General features: G+C 50.6%; 1 protein-coding gene across 1 annotated transcript in view; it reads left to right on the forward strand.

The window, feature by feature from the left end:
* The window catches only part of LOC147725648 (dedicator of cytokinesis protein 2-like), a 1712066-nt gene that overhangs the window by 1394700 nt on the left and 295675 nt on the right, over positions 1 to 21691 (forward strand). Inside the window, exon 34 of the mRNA XM_086964476.1 lies at positions 11553 to 11631. Within this exon, the coding sequence (XP_086820602.1) occupies positions 11553 to 11631 (79 nt within the window). The remainder of the gene's footprint in view (positions 1 to 11552; positions 11632 to 21691) is intronic.

Raw genomic sequence — 21691 nt, forward strand, 5'->3', positions numbered from 1 at the left:
CCAGCAGAAGAGGGACCTCAGCAGGAGAGGCAGCAGAAGAGGGACCTCAGCAGAAGAGGGCCCCCAGCAGAAGAGGGACCTCAGCAGGAGAGGCAGCAGAAGAGGGACCTCAGCAGAAGAGGGCCCCCAGCAGAAGAGGGACCTCAGCAGAAGAGGGCCCTCAGCAGAAGAGGACACTCAGCAGGAGAGGGCCCCCAGCAGAAGAGGGCCCTCAGCAGAAGAGGGCACTCAGCAGGAGAGGGCCCTCAGCAGAAGAGGGACCTCAGCAGGAGAGGCAGCAGGAGAGGGCCTTCAGCAGGAGAGGGCCCCTCAGCAGGAGAGGCAGCAGGAGAGGGCCTTCAGCAGGAGAGGGCCCTCAGCAGAAGAGGGGACTCAGCAGGAGAGGGCCCTCAGCAGAAGAGGGCCCGCAGCAGGAGAGGGCCCTCAGCAGGAGAGGGCCCCGAGCAGAAGAGGGCCCTCAGCAGAAGAGGGCACCTCAGCAGGAGAGGGCCCTATGCAGGAGAGGGCCCTCAGCAGAAGAGGGCCCTCAGCAGGAGAGGGCCCTCAGCAGGAGAGGGCACTCAGCAGGAGAGAGACCTCAGCAGAAGAGGGACCTCAGCAGGAGAGGGCCCTCAGCAGGAGAGGGCACTCAGCAGGAGAGGGCCCCCAGCAGAAGAGGGACCTCAGCAGAAGAGGGCCCTCAGCAGAAGAGGGACCTCAGCAGAAGAGGGCCCCCAGCAGAAGAGGGACCTCAGCAGGAGAGGGCCCTCAGCAGGAGAGGCAGCAGAAGAGGGACCTCAGCAGGAGAGGGCCCTCAGCAGAAGAGGGCCCTCAGCAGAAGAGGGCCCTCAGCAGAAGAGGGCCCTCAGCAGGAGAGGGCCCTCAGCAGAAGAGGGACCTCAGCAGGAGAGGGTCCTCAGCAGGAGAGGCAGCAGAAGAGGGACCTCAGCAGGAGAGGGCCCTCAGCAGAAGAGGGCACTCAGCAGGAGAGGGCCCCCAGCAGAAGAGGGTCCTCGGCAGAAGAGGGCACTCAGCAGGAGAGGGCCCTCAGCAGAAGAGGGCCCTCAGCAGGAGAGGGCCCCCAGCAGAAGAGGGCCCCCAGCAGAAGAGGGTCCTCAGCAGGAGAGGGCCCTCAGCAGAAGAGGGCCCTCAGCAGGAGAGGGCCCTCAGCAGGAGAGGGCCCTCAGCAGGAGAGAGACCTCAGCAGAAGAGGGACCTCAGCAGGAGAGGGCCCTCAGCAGGAGAGGGCACTCAGCGGGAGAGGGCCCCCAGCAGAAGAGGGACCTCAGCAGAAGAGGGCCCTCAGCAGAAGAGGGACCTCAGCAGAAGAGGGCCCCCAGCAGAAGAGGGACCTCAGCAGGAGAGGGCCCTCAGCAGGAGAGGCAGCAGAAGAGGGACCTCAGCAGGAGAGGGCCCTCAGCCGGAGAGGGTCCTCAGCAGGAGAGGACCCCCAGCAGAAGAGGGCCCTCAGCAGGAGAGGGACCTCAGCAGGAGAGGGCCCTCAACAGAAGCCGCTTCCTTGTTGGGTTGTAGGTCCTCGTCCAGGTGAGCCCACGGTGCAGAGAGGTCGCCCTCCACTGTTCTTCTTGGTCCCTGGGGGTTGATCAAGGAGTCAGCGTTTTAGGTCTTTCCTGACTTCTCTGTGCCCCCTAAAAAGCACCTTGAACTCTACACCCCGAGGAGTCAAGAGACAGTCAATAACCATCAAAGCCTGGTATTCTTTCAGTCTGATCTTCATTCTTTCAGCCTTCACTCAACACCTCTCCAGCTGCTGCTTTGCATTTTGAGGGGCCAGCAGGTTTTTTAAACTTAGTTATTTGATAGATCAGACTTAACCCTGGTGGGGTTCAGAGTGCTGTACATCGAGTTACAATTTCGCAGACGGGCATATAGGGTTCTGTTTACAGTGTACAGTACACTTTACAGTAACGTAATGTAATGTATGTGTTCTTGTAAAGTAGAGCATATAGTGTTCAGTGTACAGTATATTTAAAAGTAGAACAAATAGGGTTCTGTTTACAGTGTACAGTATACTTTACAGTAGAGCATATAGGGTTCTGTGTACAGTATATTTTGTAGTAGAGCATATAGTGTTCTGTTTACAGTGTACAGTATACTTTACAGTAGAGCATATAGGGTTCTGTTTACAGTGTACAGTACACTTTACAGTAATGTAATGTAATGTATGTGTTCTTGTAAAGTAGAGCATATAGTGTTCAGTGTACAGTATATTTTAAAGTAGAACATATAGGGTTCTGTGTACAGTGTACAGTACAGTTTACAGTAGAGCATATAGGATTTCCGTTTATGTTGTACACTATACTTTACAGTAGAGAATATAGTGTTCTGTTTGCAGTGTACAGTACAGTTTACAGCAGAGCATATAGGATTTCTGTTTATGTTGTACAATACAGTTTACAGTGGAGAATATAGGATTTCTGTTTACAGTGTACAGTACAGTTTACAGTGGAGCATATAGGGTTTCTGTTTACAGAGTACAGTACAGTTTACAGTGGAGCATATAGGATTGCTGTTTATGTTGTACAGTACAGTTTACAGTGGATAATATAGGATTTCTGTTTACAGTGTACAGTACAGTTTACAGTGGAGCATATAGGATTTCTGTTTACAGTGTACAGTGCTGTTTACAGTGGAGCATATAGAGTTCTGTTTACAGTGTACAGTACAGTTCACAGTAGAGCATATAGGATTTCTGTTTACATTGTACAGTACAGTTTACAATGCAGCACATAGGGTTTCTGTTTACAGTGTACAGTGCTGTTTACAGTGGAGCATGTAGGATTTCTGTTTACAGTGGAGCATATAGGATTTCTGTTTACAGTGTACAGTACAGTTTACAGTGGAGCATATAGGATTGCTTTTTATGTTGTACAGTACAGTTTACAGTGGAGCATATAGGGTTTTTGTTTACAGAGTACAGTACAGTTTACTGTGGAGCATATAGGATTGCTGTTTATGTTGTACAGTACAGTTTACAGTGGAGAATATAGGATTTCTGTTTACAGTGTACAGTACAGTTTACAGTGGAGCATATAGGATTTCTGTTTACAGTGTACAGTGCTGTTTACAGTGGAGCATATAGGATTTCTGTTTACAGTGTACAGTGCCGTACAGTGGAGCATATAGGATTTCTATTTACAGTGTACAGTACAGTTTACAGTAGAGCATATAGGATTTCTGTTTACGTTGTACAGTACAGTTTACAATGCAGCACATAGGATTTCTGTTTACAGTGTACAGTGCTGTTTACAGTGGAGCATGTAGGATTTCTGTTTACAGTGGAGCATATAGGATTTCTGTTTACAGTGTACAGTACAGTTTACAGTGGAGCATATACGATTGCTGTTTATGTTGTACAGTACAGTTTACAGTGGAGCATACAGGTTTTTTTTTACAGTGTACAGTACAGTTTACAGTGGAGCATATAGGGTTGCTGTTTATGTTGTACATTGTTGTTAACAGTGGAGCATGTAGGATTTCTGTTTAAGTATACAGTACAGTTTACAGTGGAGCATAAAGTGTTCTGATTACAGTGTACAGTACAGTTTACAGCGGAGCATATAGGGTTTATGTTTACGTTGTACAGTACAGTTTACAGTAAAGCATATAGGATTTCAGTTTACAGTGTACAGTGTCGTTTACAGTGGAGAATATAGGATTTCTGTTTAAGTGTACAGTACAGTTTTCAGTGGAGCATAAAGTGTTCTGATTACAGTGTACAGTACCGTTTACAGCCGAGCATATAGGGTTTCTGTTTACGTTGTACAGTACAGTTTACAATGCAGCACATAGGATTTCTGTTTACAGTGTACAGTGCTGTTTACAGTGGAGCATGTAGGATTTCTGTTTACAGTGGAGCATATAGGATTCCTGTTTACAGTGTACAGTACAGTTTACAATGGAGCATATACGATTGCTGTTTATGTTGTACAGTACAGTTTACAGTGGAGCATACAGGTTTTTTTTTACAGTGTACAGTACAGTTTACAGTGGAGCATAGAGGGTTGCTGTTTATGTTGTACATTGTTGTTAACAGTGGAGCATGTAGGATTTCTGTTTAAGTGTACAGTACAGTTTACAGTGGAGCATAAAGTGTTCTGATTACAGTGTACAGTACCGTTTACAGCGGAGCATATAGGGTTTCTGTTTACGTTGTACAGTACAGTTTACAGTAAAGCATATAGGATTTCAGTTTACAGTGTACAGTGTCGTTTACAGTGGAGCATATAGGATTTCTGTTTAAGTGTACAGTACAGTTTACAGTGGAGAATAAAGTGTTCTGATTACAGTGTACAGTACCATTTACAGCGGAGCATATAGGGTTTCTGTTTACGTTGTACAGTACAGTTTACAGTGAAGCATATAGTATTTCAGTTTACAGTGTACAGTGTTGTTTACAGTGGAGCATATAGGATTTCTGTTTACAGTGTACAGTACAGTTTACAGTGGAGCATATAGGGTTTCTGTTTACAGATTATAGTACAGTTCCTGTAGAGTATATAGGATTTCTCTCTACAGTTTAAAGTGCAGGTTACAGAACAAGCACTAATTACCTAAAACATGTTGATTGCATGTACTCACCATAACCAGCTGAGGTACATTTAAGTTAAGGCACAATAGGTCTTCACTTGACATTTCAGTTTTTCTTTTTAGCAACACCTTCCATTTCAATTTGTGCGTGACATCTGGACTGTATTTTTCTGTCTAGCAACTATTTTAGTGGGAGTTCTGATTAATTGACATTCTGAAAAGGACAAAGAGGCTTTGGGCTGAATAAGAAAGATGTAGGCACACATCAGATGTTTCTTTATGGTTTATAGCGCTATATCATTTTATTCCCAAAGGTGATCTCAGTTTACAGTAAGATTTGCTGTATATCACCTCATCCCCATAACATTTTCATTCATTTATTCAGCGCCATAATCCGTCGCGGGTTCTGAGTTTAGACAAGTGGTGTATTTTACAGTACATCTTTACGTTTACCTTGACATTTCAAATTATCTTGTGAGCAGCACCATCAATTTTCATTTATAGCGTGACATCAAGAGATTGTGTCTCTTTCAAGGACACTTTTCCTGTATAAACTCTGCATCATCGACTTTAGAATGGGGCCTTGTGGTCTTGAAAATGTAAAATAAGCCGCTGCAGACTCTAGGAAAGACACCATCAGAGGTCTGGATTGTTCATTTGCAGGGGGTATTTCTGCATTTTTGGAAGATGGTGAAGTAGAAAATAATTATTGGGGTGACTTCTGTGGTAAAACCACAAGACGCATTGACGTGGGCTGGTAGGGATCCCCTCGTTGATTAAAAGTGGACGGAGGCCCCCAGATAACAGCGTATTGGGCTAAAATCATGAGAACAGTGTCACAGGTGGTGGGGGAGTCGCTTGTCTCGGAGTCGAAATGCTGCCTGATAAACATATGGGAGCCGAACGATCTTACCCACCCTGCCCAGGATTGGGTGACGCTGGGTGCAATGTATGCCGAACGAAATATAGCCAAATAATGGAGGTCCAGGGAGGTACCAACGCTTACAGACTGGTGCATGGATCTAGATGCGGCTATGATGGCAGAGAGAGTGGTGTACTTGCACCGTGGATGCCCCCGGAAATGGGACAACATTTGGGGTGCCTGGAACGAATACAGAGGTTATTTGTGTGATCCACCAATGCTAGATGGGGAGAGGGAATCTGACTAAGGGGTGGGGGGAGGGAGGGGTTCCAGAGATGTACCAACCGAGATGAAATTACTTCTTCTGGCTTCACTGATGAATATACTGTCACTGTTGCCTATAATGCTCTGCAGTATCCAACGTATGTACTATTTAACTGTCATATGCCCTGCGAATGTTCTCAATAAAAAATTTTTTTTTTTTAAAGTGGATGGAGGAATGGAACCAGCTCCTGCCATGGAGAGGAGAGGCAGTAACACCTGCCCTCACAAGGCCACGTCCTCCTCCTGTCTCTGGGTCCCTGGATCTCAAACCCTCCTCCTTCTAGCACAGAGGGATAGGTGCCATCTCGAGGCTCAGGCATGACACATCCCTGAATGTTGGGCATGTTCTGAGAAGGATATGGGTTTTCCTTTAGGTTTTCTTTTACAGGAGCGCGACAGGCAGGAGTCTGCTTCAGTCTCTTCGTCTCCTGTAGCCTCGTGACACTTACATATTTTATTCAGATGCTCAGAGGGATGTAGGGGAAGGGCTTTGTAGATTAAATGCTTTATTCTGAGCCAGCCTCTGGCTTTAAAGGGCAGCCAGCATGGGCTCTGGTCAGGATCGGCTGCTGGATGTAAAGCCCTTTTTTGGGGTGAAGCAAATCTTTCACAGACTGGTCAGGAGGGAACATCCTTTTTTAAAAATATTTTTATTAAGATTTCCCCCCCCACAATTTTTCTGATAAGTCCAGTACAACTTTACAGTACATATTTTACATACATATAAAATTCGACAGTCATCGCCCAAAAAAAAGAATATAAAACACACAAAAGAAAAAAAACAAAGTAACCCAGGAGGGAACACCCAAATTCACACCTGGAGGCCAAAGCTTGGAATGACCTTCCCCTGCACATCAGAACCGCCCCTCGCTCCGGGAATTCAGAAAGGGCTCAAGACCTGGCTGTTCGACTGAAGAGGGCACCACGAAGCAGACAGCTACTCCAGCTCCTTGAGACCCTCATGGGAAATTTGCAGCGCTTTATAAATGACTGATTGATTGATTGATTGATTGATTGATTGATTGATTGATTGATTGATTGATAGTCTAAGCTGGAGATGCCTAAAACATCAACTGCTGTTTTGGGGTCCTTCTGAGAGAGGAAGTGTCTTGTCCTTTCTTGAAGGCGAGTTCTTGCTGATCTTGCAGTGACATGGTCTCGAGAGGGCCAGTGGTGCCGCACTCTGGATTCAGTGACGTGTATTCGGGAGGGCGTCTCCTCTTCAGCGCGTTCAGGTGGTGGTCCACTCCTAGACGTCTGTCGTTACCTGCAGTGTGTCAGCTGCTTGTCCCTCATCATGCCCGGGCCCTTTTCTCCTTGGCTGTGGTGCTGCCGAGCACACTAGGCTGGGATATGGGATTGCATTTGTTGTTGCTGAAGTTTACCTTTGGAGAAGCTCTGGCGCGACTCCCTTGAGCCTTGCGCAGTTTCCCTCCTCCAATGAGGGACGAGCTCCAAGCAGCGAAGACGTTGCATTTGTTATCCTGCCCACATCCAATCTCGGCTGGCCCTTCGTGTCATCGACATGTTCATGAATTGTACGTTGCCGTGCTCATGCTAGCATGTGAGCATTGAACATTAGACTCGAAGAGGCTGCTCCCCGTGAAAGTGTGCCTGCCTGACAGCCCGGAAGTGCTTGGCAGTGCTACCCCAAATTTAACACGAAGGCTTTGTTTTGTTAATTTAGCAGACTGCCTAGAAAACCCCAGCCAATTTCAGGGCCTCATTTACATATTGTTGGCTAGGGCAGCGCCACAAGTTCTCCTGCGGCGCTGCCCTAAGTCAAAAGTAAAGGGCACAAATGTGCTGTATATATGAGATACAGCGCGTTCAATCAATCAATCAATCAAATACACTTATAAAGCGCGCTACATACCCGTAGGGTCTCAAGGCGCTGGGGGGGGGGGGGGGGGGGGGGGGGGGGGTGCCGCTACTGCTCGAACAGCCAGGTCTTCAGCTTCTTCCTGAAGGAGAGGTGGTCTTGGGTCAGGCGCAGGTCGGACGGGAGGGAGTTCCAGGTCTTGGCGGCCAGGTAGGAGAAGGACCTTCCTCCTGTAGTCGCTCTTCGGATGCGGGGGACGGCGGCGAGGGCGTGGTTGGCTGATCGGAGGTGGCGTTTGGGAGCGTAGAAGTTGACTCGGCTGTTGAGGTAGCTCGGGCCTTGGTCGTGTAGGGCTTTGTGTGCGTGGGTGAGGAGGCGGAAGGTGATTCTTTTGTTGACGGGGAGCCAGTGAAGGTCTCTCAGATGTCCGGAGATGTGGCTGGAACGTGGGATGTCGAGGATGAGTCTGGCTGAGGCGTTTTGGATCCGCTGGAGTCTCTTCTGGAGCTTGACGGTGGTCCCGGCGTAGAGGGCGTTGCCGTAGTCCAGTCGGCTGGTGACGAGGGCCTGGGTGACGGTCTTCCTGGTCTCTGTGGGGATCCACCAGAAGATCTTCCGTAGCATGCGTAGGATGTTGAAGCACGCCGAGGAGACGCTGTTGACTTGCCTGGTCATGGAGAGGGAGGAGTCCAGGGTGAAGCCCAGGTTTCGTGCATGGTCTGTCGGTTTGGGTGCGGTGCCCAGGGCGGGAGGCCACCAGGAGTCGTCCCAGGCGGAGGGTGAGGAGCCCAGGATGAGGACCTCCGTCTTGTCCGAGTTCAGTTTCAGGCGGCTGGTCGTCATCCACTCGGCTACCTCTTTCATCCCTTCGTGCAGGTTGGCTCTGGCGGCGGCGGGGTCGTTGGTCAGGGAGAGGATCAGCTGGGTGTCGTCGGCGTAGGAGATTATGCTGAGGTGGTGTTTGCGTACGATGGCCGCGAGGGGGCTCATGTAGACGTTGAAGAGGGTGGGGCTCAGGGATGATCCTTGGGGGACGCCGCAGATGACTTTGGAGGCTTCTGACTTGTACGGTGGTAGGCGGACTCTCTGTGTTCTTCCGTCCAGGAAGGAGATGATCCATTCCAGCGCCTTGTCCTGGATTCCGATGTTGCTGAGGCGCCGTACTAGGGTGCGGTGGCAGACCGTGTCGAATGCCGCGGAGAGGTCTAGGAGGATGAGGGCCGCTGTTTCTCCATTGTCCATCAGGGCTCGGATGTCATCGGTGGCGGCGATGAGGGCGGTCTCGGTGCTGTCCTCTTCCACTGCGTTGGCACACAACTGGCTGCCAAGCGCCAACACAGGCCCCCTTGCGCCGTGGTGCAAAGGTGTCTGCGTTGTGGGAGTGATTGTTTTTGTGCCGGAAGTGACACCTTCCTGCACACAAAAATAAATGGAGGTGATTTACTCTTTCTGTGTGTGCTGCTGAATACACCACACTTCGAAAGTTTAAAGTTTTAATTTTTAACTACGCTGATGACCTGCAATTGATTTTCCGCCTGGATTCCCCTGGCGCTGCCACCGAATTTCGGGAGGCCATGGTTCACATCCAGAGATGGATGAGTCTTAATCATCTAAAACTAAACCCAGGCAAAACTGAATTAATTTTGCCTGGGAAGAGTGAACTTCACTGGGGGCCACATTTTTGGCCTCCAGAAATGGGAAATCCCCCGGCCAAGTCTCATACAGTGAAAAGCCTAGGGGTTACTTTTAATGAAGATCTCTCTCTTAAAAGTCAGGTAGGGACGGTGGTATCCTCAAGCTTTTTCCAACTCCGTAAGATCAGGAAAATTGCCCACCTGTTAACTTACTCTGCTCTGATCCAAGTTGTGATCGCTCTCGTGCTGTCCCGACTGGACTACTCCAATAGCTTGTATTTGGGTCTTCCAGTCGGGCAGCTCAAGAGACTACAGCTGGTTCAGAACCAAACGGCCAGGCTGATCTGCAAGCTACCCAAGTGGCAGTCCATCAGGCCGGGTCTTGCTAGTCTCCACTGGTTGCCAGTAGCGCAGAGAGCAACCTTTAAAGCTGGATGCATTATCTTTAGAGCTCTACAAGGTAAGGGCCCCGGATTCATTAGCAGCCTGCTTGTTAGGTATACCCCCTCCCGTGCTCTTCGCTCGGGTCATAAGAGCTTGTTAGTTGTGCCTCGCATTAGGAAACAACGTCAGGGAGGCAGCTCTTTTCACTTTCTAGCTGCCTCCCTGTGGAACTCTCTGCCACTGACACTGAGACTCCATGAAGACATCCTGGCTTTTAGACAAGCCTTTAAAACTTGGCTTTTTAGGCAAGCTTATCCATAGTTAATTCTGTCTTTTCTTTTGTTGTGTTATGTCTCTGCAAATCTTCCAATAGCGCCATGAAGCCTACGGGCTTACGTGCGCTCAATAAATTTTATTTAACATAACATAACATAACATAACATAAAGACGAAAAAACGAGGATAAATGTGGTATTTCTTCTCATTACACCTCTTTCTAATGCCTCCCCTGGGGTGGCGTAGGCCTTTGATGCATTCCCAGAGTTACAGAGCGTTGTAAATCTGGTATTGTGTCAGATGTCATGGGTGTTAAATGGGAACACACCCCATAATGCCCATGGAACACCGCCCCATCGTAGCGTGAGGCAACGCAGCAACTTGCACCGCATTGCCTCACACCATATATACAAGGCCATGAAAAGCCATGCAGGGTGGCATCTCGTGGCCTCGCAGACTCGGCTCTGCACTCTGCGCTGCGGGAACATCAATAAAAGTGATGCACCAGAGGGGCGCAGGGGCTTGTGAATACGCCCCTCTGTGATTCAGCGGGAAGTGTTGGCCCTGGTGCTGCAGGTAGTAGATCAGTCCAGGAGTATCAGGGTGTGAACACATCTTTGTGTATGATAATGAGAATGTTTCGATATCCCTGATGGGACAGACACCTGATGGACAATCCTAAAGGTTTGCGAGAGCCGCCATCTTGTCTTGATCGCTGCCGGCGCATTCTGTGCTGTTCAGTGCCATTTTTACACCTGCTGATGATTTGGAAAGCAGCTGTTTGCTATCAGTCGATCACCTTAAAAAATGATCAGTGTTGTTGAATTGTATAAGCAATGACCAATAATGTGAATTATTCCTGTCTTTCTGTGACATATCTGGGTGGATTGCAAGGCAAGATGAGATGACAAAACTCAGTGGCCACCATAGCAGAATTAGAGGTCAGTACTGAACAGTAATGATGTCTGTGGACAGGGAATTTAATTCAGAGGTGGAATTTAGAAAGATGTCTCTCCAAAAACTTCAGCAAAGTTTATTAGTAAAATAAAACCTAATACAGAGATGTCTTGGTTCACCTATGCGCAAGGCGGTCTGAATTACCTTGCATACGTGGTTCTCCCCAGCGCGCTTCTTACTAATATATACCTATATAAATGCAGAAATGCCATATGTGATGGGATGTTTCCACATGTACATCTCTTCTCGCCAAGGAACCCCTCTTCCTGCCTGCCTTGTTGTGTTGTGGTTTGATCTGCCGGCCTCAGCCCTGATAAACACCCGCTGCTGCCGAAACTTCAGCGCCAGGGACAGCAGCGCCTCTGTCCTTGGGTCTGACACTGTCACCCCTGCTTCTCTCTCTAAACTGTGCTCGTTTGGTTTTCTTCTGCTGAAAATGCCCCATTGTTTACGTGTTCAGTTGTTTTTGGGGCATTTTTACTTTTGGTAAATGCTGCTGTGATCATAATTTCAGTATTAACAGGGCTCAATCCAGCCCTCCCTCCCACCCCCTTCAAAAGGCATAAGTGAGGATGTGATATGGAAGTTCAGCCTTTCAAGAGTCTGTCTACATACCGAGGGCGGCTTCTTGAATATAGCGCTAGCAGGCGCCAGTGCTATAGAGGTATCAGCTTTTTGACGGTATATTCATTCGAATCACTTGTCTTGTTCTTCACTCTATTTGAGCTCCTTCTTCTCATCCCCTGGGTCTCTCTCTCTTGCAGGCAGTTCCTTCGCGCCATCAACCAGTTTGCAGAGACCCTGACGGAGAGGTTCCTGAGCAGCAACAGCTTTGAGCTCCAGGTGAGGAGGGCTGGAGTCTGTGATGGAGTGAGGGAGGGTTCAAGTATACGTCACCCCTTTCACCCAGGCCCCAGGTGAGGAGGGCTGGAGTCTGGGATGGATCGAGGGATGGAGTGAGGGAGGGTTCAAGCATACGTCATCCCATGCACCAGGCCCCAGGTGCGGAGTGCTGGAGTCTGTGAGGGAGTGAGGGAGGGTTCAAGCATACGTCATCCCTTGTACCCAGGCCCCAGGTGAGGAGAGCTGGAGTCTGTGATGGTTGAGGGAGGGTTCAAGCATACGTCATCCTTTGCACCCAGGCCCCAGGTGAGGAGGGCTGGAGTCTGTGATGGGTCGAGGGAGGGTTCAAGCATACGTCATCCCTTGCACCCTGGCCCCAGGTGAGGAGGGCTAGAGTCTGTGATGGATCGAGGGATGGAGTGAGGGAAGGTTCACGCATACGTCATCCCATGCACCCAAGTTCAAGTTCAGGAATTTATATAGCGCACTACTTACCCAGAGGGTCTCAAGGCGCTTGGGGAGGGGGTTCATTATTTATCGAATAACCAGGTTTCAAGTTCTTTTCTGAAGGAGATGTGGTTCTGTGTAAGGCGGAGGTGAGTGGGGAGTGAGTTCCAGGTCTTGGCCGCCAAGTAGGAGAAGGATCTACCTCCCATGGTGTATCTTTGGATACGTGGAACTGCGGCGAGGCCTTGATTAGAGGATCTTAGTTGGCGGGTGGGTGTGTAGAAGGATAGTCAAGTGTTGAGGCATTCGGGCCCTAGTTTGTAGAGGGCCTTGTGTGCGTGGGTGAGGAGATGGAATATTATTCTCTTGTTGACGGGAAGCCAGTGGAGGTCGTTCAGGTGGCTGGAAATGTGATCTTGGCGAGGGATGTCCAAAATGAGTCTCGCTGATGCGTTTTGGATGCGTTGGAGTTTTTTCTGTAATTTGGCTGCAATTCCGGCGTATAGGGTGTTTCCGTAGTCTAGTCGACTCGTAACCAGTGCATGGGTGACAGTCTTTCTTGTCTCGGCGGGGATCCAGTGGAAGATTTTTTTGAGCATACGAAGTACGTTGAAGCAGGAGGATGAGACGGCGTTAACTTGTTTGGTCATCGAGAGTGAGGAGTCTAGGATGAAGCCAAGGTTACCTGCGTGGTCTGTGGGTATGGGTGCTGAGCCCAGGTCAGAAGGCCACCATGGCCACCATGAGTCGTCCCAGGCAGAGGGGGATGATCCTAGGATGAGCACTTCCGTTTTATCTGAGTTCAGTTTTAGGCGTCTGTTTTTCATCCATACGGCTACTTCTTTCATGCCTTCGTGAAGATTGGTTTTGGCGGTGTTGGGGTCTTTGGTGAGGGAAAGGATCAGCTGGGTGTCGTCAGCGTAGGAGATGATGTTAAGGTTGTGTTGACGCGCGATGGAAGCGAGTGGACTCATGTAAACGTTGAAGAGGGTGGGACTGAGTGATGATCCTTACCCCAGGTGAGGAGGGCTGGAGTCTGTGATGGATAGAGGGATGGAGTGAGGAAGGGTTCAAGCATACTTCATCCCATGCACCCAGACTGAGGTCTCCTCAGGTCCCCAAGGCGTGGAGGGCTGGAGTCTGTGATGGATCGAGGGATGGAGTGAGGGAGGGTTCAAGCATACTTCATCCCTTGCACCCAGGCCCCAGGTGAGGAGCGCTGGAGTCTGTGATGGATCGAGGGATCGAGTGAGGGAGGGTTCAAGCATACTTCATCCCTTGCACCCAGGCCCCAGGTGAGGAGCGCTGGAGTCTGTGATGGATTGAGCGAGGGCGGGGGGGATGGTTCAAGCATATGTCATCCCTTGCACCCAGGCCCCAGGTGAGGAGAGCTGGAGTCTGTGATGGTTGAGGGAGGGTTCAAGCATACTTCATCCCATGCACCCAGACTGAGGTCCCCTCAGGTCCCCAAGGTGTGGAGGGCTGGAGTCTGTGATGGATCGAGGGACGAAGTGAGGGAGGGTTCAAGCATACTTCATCCCTTGCACCCAGGCCCTAGGTGAGGAGGGCTGGAGTCCGTGATGGATCGAGGGATCGAGTGAGGGAGGGTTCAAGCATACGTCATCCCTTGCACCCAGACTGAGGTCCCCTCAGGTCCCCAGGTGAGAAGGGCTGGAGTCTGTGATGGAGTGAGGGAGGGAGTGAGGGAGGGTTCAGGCATACTTCATCCCTTGCACCCAGGCCCCAGGTGAGGAGGGCTGGAGTCTGTGATGGAGTGAGGGAGGGAGTGAGGGAGGGTTCAAGCATATGGCATCCCTTGCACCCAGGCCCCAGGGAAGGAGGGCTGGAGCATGTGATGGTTGAGGGAGGGAGGGAGGGTTCAAGCATACGTCATCCTTTGCACCCAGGCCCCAGGTGAGGAGGGCTGGAGTCTGTGATGGGTCGAGGGAGGGTTCAAGCATACGTCATCCCTTGCACCCTGGCCCCAGGTGAGGAGGGCTGGAGTCTGTGATGGATCGAGGGATGGAGTGAGGGAGGGTTCACGCATACGTCATCCCTTGCACCCAGGCCCCAGGGGAGGAGGGCTGGAGCATGTGATGGTTGAGGGAGGGAGGGTTCAAGCATACGTCATCCCTTGCACCCAGGCCCCAGGTGAGGAGGGCTGGAGTCTGTGATGGGTCGAGGGAGGGTTCAAGCATACGTCATCCCTTGCACCCTGGCCCCAGGTGAGGAGGGCTGGAGTCTGTGATGGATCGAGGGATGGAGTGAGGGAGGGTTCACGCATACGTCATCCAATGCACCCAAGTTCAAGTTCAAGTTCGGGAATTTATATAGCGCACAACTCACCCAGAGGGTCTCAAGGTGCTTGGGGAGGGGGTTCATTACTTATCGAATAACCAGGTTTCAAGTTCTTTTCTGAAGGAGATGTGGTTCTGTGTAAGGCGGAGGGGAGTGAGTTCCAGGTCTTGGCCGCCAAGTAGGAGAAGGATCTACCTCCCATGGTGGATCTTTGGATACGTGGAACTGCGGCGAGGCCTTGATTGGAGGATCTTAGTTGGCGGGTGGGTGTGTAGAAGGATAGTTGAGTGTTGAGGCATTCGGGCCCTAGTTTGTAGAGGGCCTTGTGTGCGTGGGTGAGGAGACGGAATGTTATTCTCTTGTTGACGGGAAGCCAGTGGAGGTCTTTCAGGTGGCTGGAAATGTGATCTTGGCGAGGGATGTCCAAAATGAGTCTCGCTGATGCGTTTTGGATGCGTTGGGGTTTTTTCTGTAATTTGGCTGCAATTCCGGCGTAAAGGGTGTTTCCGTAGTCTAGTCGACTCGTAACCAGTGCGTGGGTGACAGTCTTTCTTGTCTCGGCGGGGATCCAGTGGAAGATTTTTTTGAGCATACGAAGTACGTTGAAGCAGGAGGATGAGACGGCGTTGACTTGTTTGGTCATCGAGAGTGAGGAGTCTAGGATGAAGCCAAGGTTACGTGCGTGGTCTGTGGGTATGGGTGCTGAGCCCAGGTCCGAAGGCCACCATGAGTCGTCCCAGGCAGAGGGGGATGATCCTAGGATGAGCACTTCCGTTTTATCTGAGTTCAGTTTTAGGCAGCTGTTTTTCATCCATACGGCTACTTCTTTCATGCCTTCGTGAAGATTGGTTTTGGCGGTGTTAGGGTCTTTGGTGAGGGAAAGGATCAGCTGGGTGTCGTCAGCGTAGGAGATGATGTTAAGGTTGTGTTGACGCGCGATGGAAGCGAGTGGACTCATGTAAACGTTGAAGAGGGTGGGACTGAGTGATGATCCTTGCCCCAGGTGAGGAGGGCTGGAGTCTGTGATGGATCGAGGGTTGGAGTGAGGGAGGGTTCAAGCATACTTCATCCCTTGCACCCAGGCCCCAGGTGAGGAGGGCTGGAGTCTGTGATAGATCGAGGGAACGAGTGAGGGAGGGTTCAAGCATACTTCATCCCTTGCACCCAGGCCCCAGGTGAGGAGCGCTGGAGTCTGTGATGGATCGAGGGATCGAGTGAGGGAGGGTTCAAGCATACTTCATCCCTTGCACCCAGGCCCCAGGTGAGGAGCGCTGGAGTCTGTGATGGATTGAGCGAGGGCGGGGGGGGAGGGTTCAAGCATATGTCATCCCTTGCACCCAGGCCCCAGGTGAGGAGAGCTGGAGTCTGTGATGGTTGAGGGAGGGTTCAAGCATACTTCATCCCATGCACCCAGACTGAGGTCCCCTCAGGTCCCCAAGGTGTGGAGGGCTGGAGTCTGTGATGAATGGAGGGATGGAGTGAGGGAGGGTTCGAGCATACTTCATCCCTTGCACCCAGGCCCCAGGTGAGGAGGGCTGGAGTCTGTGATGAATCGAGGGATCGAGTGAGGGAGGGTTCAAGCATACTTCATCCCTTGCACCCAGGTCCCAGGTGAGGAGCGCTGGAGTCTGTGATGGATCGAGGGATTGAGTGAGGGAGGGTTCAAGCATACTTCATCCCTTGCACCCAGGCCCCAGGTGAGGAGCGCTGGAGTCTGTGATGGATTGAGCGAGGGCAGGGGGGAGGGATCAAGCATATGCCATCCCTTGCACCCAGGCCCCAGGTGAGGAGAGCTGGAGTCTGTGATGGTTGAGGGAGGGTTCAAGCATACTTCATCCCATGCACCCAGGCCCCAGGTGAGGAGGGCTGGAGTCTGTGATGGATTGAGGGAGGGAGTGAGGGAGGGTTCAAGGATATGTCATCCCTTGCACCCAGGCCCCAGGTGAGGAGAGCTGGAGTCTGTGATGGTTGAGGGAGGGTTCAAGCATACTTCATCCCTTGCACCCAGGCCCCAGGTGAGGACGGCTGGAGTCTGTGATGGATTGAGGGCGGGGGGGGGGAGAGTTCAAGCATACTTCATCCCATGCACCCAGGCCCCAGGTGAGGAGGGCTGGAGTCTGTGATGGTTCGAGGGTGGTTGGATGGAGGGTTCAAGCATACGTCATCCCATGCACCCAGGCCCCAGGTGAGGAGGGCTGGAGTCTGTGATGGTCAGAGGGATCGAGTGAGGGAGGGTTCAAGCATACTTCATCCCTTGCACCCAGGCCCCAGGTGAGGAGAGCTGGAGTCTGTGATGGTTGAGGGAGAGTTCAAGCATACTTCATCCCATGCACCCAGGCCCCAGGTGAGGAGGGCTGGAGTCTGTGATGGATTGAGGGAGGGAGTGAGGGAGGGTTCAAGCACATGTCATCCCTTGCACCCAGGCCCCAGGTGAGGAGGGCTGGAGTCTGTGATGGATTGAGGGCTGGTGGAGGGGGGGAGGGTTCAAGCATACTTCATCCCTTGCACCCAGGCCCCAGGTGAGGAGGGCTGGAGTCTGTGATGGTTCGAGGGTGGTTGGATGGAGGGTTCAAGCATACGTCATCCCATGCACCCAGGCCCCAGGTGAGGAGGGCTGGAGTATGTGATGGATCGAGGGATCGAGTGAGGGAGGGTTCAAGCATACTTCATTCCTTGCACCCAGGCCCCAGGTGAGGAGGGCTGGAGTCTGTGATGGGTTGAGGGAGGGAGGGCTCAAGCACTCTCCATGCCAGAAGAGATGAAAGTAGATGCACTGCAAAGCATACCACAGTCTGCGTGCAGAAGTAACAGAGATTTAGAAAATGGACCTCCTTTGTAAATTGTACTTTTAGGATCGTAAGAAGAAAGTGTGACAACACCAGCCCCCCCCCCCCCCCCCCCCCCAGCCAGTGATGCGCGCTCTAATCAGGGGCGGGGACCTTTTTGCCCCAACAGTATCTTTACACGCTGACACCCCCAGCCTCCCTCCCAGGCAGTGATGCGCTCTTCAGGGGCGGGGGGCATTTCTGCCCCAACGGTATAATTTCGTGCAGACATTCCAGCATCGGTCCCAGCTGGTGATGGTGGCCAGAAAGGAAACAATTAAAGAGAAGGCTTTATTTAAAAAAAGAAAAGAAAAGACATCAAGAGCTAGAGAGAGAGATGAATGATGGGCCGACACTGAGCACAGAGGCTGGTCGCCCCGGCTCATTAACTTTATAATTATTAGCCACATAAATACCATCACTTCTTATACACAAATTAAGAGTGCTGCCGACGCCGCTCCGGTAGATTCATCATGTGCTTAATTAAGAGAGTGTCAACAAATGACACAGTGACAAGCAGATGTTTGTACTTTCATTATTCCAGCGGTGACACCTCAGAGGTTCACCCCAATCCTCAGGCCTCACCTAGTGTGTTTGACTCACTATCAACAGCGCCTTCAAACAGATTTCAGGATAGAAAGTGTGCACAAACGTTATTTTGTCTTCTGAATGTGCAACAATCCAGAGAACTTTACACATATGAAGATCAAAAAGTGTGTGGTGCCCAACAGAGTAGATTTTGAAAAAGACCAACTTCTCACTCAATAAGCGCCCAGGATGTATGTGTGTTCTTATATGTATGTATGTGTGTTCTTATATAGCGCTCGACTTACCCTCTCGGCGCTTGCCTTGGGAAGCCGTCCCGGCTTTTCCCTGTGAGATAAACCGTACTGGGCATCCCCAAAGTGAAAGCCAGGCATCCCACCGCGGGGGGCCGTTGTGGAGATTAAGCAAGCTAATGCCCAGAGTTGCAGAGTGTGAACCCTTGATTAGAGTGGGCACCGAAGCGAGAATTATCGAGTCCGTGGACAATTGGGCTCAAGACCCCGCCACGTCCGGAATTGAACCCTGGTCCTGGGTCTGACCTCTGCTTCAGGGTATGCCTCCTCTAACCAGTGAGCCACACTTCTCTGGGAATGTTACATACACATACATGTACTGCATAGAGCTGTGTGTCCAAGAAAAACATACCACACAAAATCCTCACTCAACAAAACCTGAAATCAAGAGAGTCAAATGTCCCTCTGGGTGTGTACAAAGCAATTTAAGATGTTGCTGTATCCATAAAATACGTGTTATCTCTTAAAAAAATTACTGTTTAATGCTGAATAATCAAGTTGGAGCACACGAGGCCTCAGCATATAAACTTCTAAACATTAGGGCGCTCAGGACCAACCGCACATCCTTTCAGAGCCATTTAATATAATGAATCAAAAACATATTTCTATTAGAAGATACAATAAACATGCCTTTATTGCAATACGTCATGCATACAGAAGGGGACCCCAAGCCTCAGTAGTAATTAGTGGAAGAGTTATTTTGATATAAAAACAGTTTTTGAATTGCAATTAACTTTGGCATCCCCTTGGAGAATCTTCACCACTTCTAAAAAAACAATCGACATGGGCGTGGCCTAGCCCAAGATGGCGCTGGACGCGTGAACTGGGAGCGCTGCTCCGGGACTGGTTGGCTTGCTTCTGTAGCGGCATCACCCATGGTGCTGACAGCGTCTGAGGTGGGTATAGGCCCTAGGAAGTTCCTGAACAACCAGAGAGCCCAGAGTGTGCGGAGGTGATGGCGCGACTAGCCATACAGGTATAAGATGGCAGCTCCCTAGGAGCCCTAGAGCGTACGCCCTCCGACTCCCTGTGAGCCGGACCAGAGCTTGCAACAGCCCCCATTGCTGACAGTGGAGCACTGGGGCCGCGAAGCAGGGCTCTGTCCTGGCTTGACCCACCAGACACAGTGGAGAGCACTAGGGCTTGAAGGGACGCTGGCACCCGGCTCCCCGGCAGAGGACCCGCCGGACTCAACTCCCGCATGGAGACGCCTGGAGAGTGAGCCTAGAAGCAAAGTGGGAGGTGTGGGACTGACCACCAAGAGCGTTTTCAAGACCTTGCTGCCAACTCCCAAACCTAAGCCCATCTAAGAAGGCGACCCTAAATAGGCCGCTAAAGGGGGAGGAAGTTATACCAGCCATATCTAGACTACGACCCTCCATGGCTCAGGCCTGGTCGTCTATCCAGCGGCAATTTATAAATGCTTCGGCCCACACTGCTACCTGTGCTCCACAAAACATATGATGAGATCGATTGAAAATGGCAGGGTCACGCCCACCTTAAACGAATCCACTATCACCCTCATTCTGAAACCCAATAAAAACTCCAAGGAGTGGGGGCCATTTCGCCCCTTAACACGGATGCCAAGATGCTCACCAAAATAGCTACCCTGAGGCTTCAACCACTGGTTGAGAATTTGGTGCACCCCGATCAATCGGGCTTTATTCCCACATGTTGAGTGGGCGACAATACCAAAGCGGCCCTTCGTGTGACAGTGGCCCCACAGGAGCCAAACAAGTTATCATGGTCCCCTTGGATGCTGAAAAAGCATTCAACAGGGTTGACTGGGATTTCATGGCCGATGTGCTGGGGGAGATGGGGGTAGGACATACACACGTTCAGGTGCCGGCTCCTAGCGGGGTACAACACCCCAAGGGCTAGAATCCGAGTTGATGGGCTTTACTCCAACTAGGTAGACATTAAGTGAGGCACATGCCAGGGATGCCCCCTCCCCTCTTCGCTGTTACAGTGGATCCCCTGGCACAACACATCCAGAATGATTTCCAGATTAAGGGAATACTATTACCCAACAGGACCTTAAAATGACCTTATTCACTTCTGATATCCTCCTGTCTCTGACAAACCCAACAGCGTCCCTCCCCCGGGTGCTGGAGCAATTACAGACTATCATGAGATCTCTGGTTTCAATGTGTACCCTACAGAATCTAAAATCCTGAATGTGTCAGCCCTTTGAATGGTTGTACAAAAGATACAAGCGATTGCCTCCCTCCGAAGGGCCAATACACGTATTGATTATTTGGGCCTAAGACTGGCCCCCACACTGGCGAATACTAGAGTAATTAACCTCCAGCACTTGAAATGCAGCGTCAGGTGTGAACTTAATATTTGGAAACATAGGGCCAGATGTACGACCAGTTTTTGCATGCACAAATGGGTTTTGCGCTAGTAACTACCTACATGGCCAATGTATTAACACTATTTTGTGAGTTGCAAAAAATTGCGGCATGCAATTTTTCCCAATTTGCGAGTTGCAAAAGCCAATGGTTGTACATCTGGGCCATAGTTCACTGCATTCTCACTTGGCAGGCCTGGGGCTCTCCTACTTGGCCTATTACCAGATGGCAACCCATCCATGCTATCTCACTCAAAGGACTCGGCGAGGAACGGAGAAGGGATGCTGCATGATCGACGTTACAATGGCAGTGGGACCTATATAGTAGGTCCCCTAGTGACCCGGCCAAATGAACGAAAGAGTTTTATGTGTCTCCCATAACAAAGGCAACCTTAGAGGTCTGTGACCCAGTGGGGGTTAAACAGAGCCTCACCACATTCCCCTCTCCACTCACACCCCTTTGGGGCAACAGTGAATTCACTCCGGGACTGAAACAGAACTCTCTCCGACAAATGCTGGAAGGGGGCTGGAAAACATTGAGAGACATGTGCTGGCAGCGGTCAGTCAAATCTTTCGAACACATTAAGGCGGAGTCCCATCTCCCAGAGACTGAAAGATTTCATTACTTGCAATTACGACACTGGTTATCACATCCTGGATTTGTGCGGGTGTGGGACTCAAACACCCTTCGAAAAGTCCTTCCTACATTGCACAGATGATGAGCATGCTATTTCAATTATATACAACATGCTACATACTACATGACACCCCACTCATCACACTCTCCCTCGATGCCAGACAATCCGCCATCCTGGTCCTTCTCGACCTGTCAGCTGCCTTCGACTCCATCTCCCGAGCACTCTTTTGAATTGTCTCTGGGAGATGCGTGTCGGGGGCTGTTAGAAACGGGACCCCCGGCTGGCCAGGGCTTGCGCCAAAGTCAGTCAGAGACCACCACTCCTAAGTCAGGGCAAGGGAGTTACACGCCAAGATAACCCCAGCTCACCCTCTAGGTAACGTGGCGCGAGCAGCAAGGCTAAACTTGGAGGCGATCTGAGTTAAGTATTTGCGCACGCACCCCAGCAACAACACCCAAGGCCCACCACAAAGGAAACTCCACACAAGGTTATGTAAAAATAGCCTTTGTATTACACCAAAACACATTAGATAAAAACACACACTTTACAATGTGCCAGGGGCACGGGCAGAATTTACAGGGGATATTTACAAGACAGGGCCACCTGGACCACTGTCAGGAATCAGCACTTTTAGAAGTAACACTTTTTAGAAATAGCACT

This window comes from Lissotriton vulgaris, chromosome 3_2 (assembly GCF_964263255.1).
Source record: "Lissotriton vulgaris chromosome 3_2, aLisVul1.2, whole genome shotgun sequence".
Classification (NCBI taxonomy): domain Eukaryota; kingdom Metazoa; phylum Chordata; class Amphibia; order Caudata; family Salamandridae; genus Lissotriton; species Lissotriton vulgaris.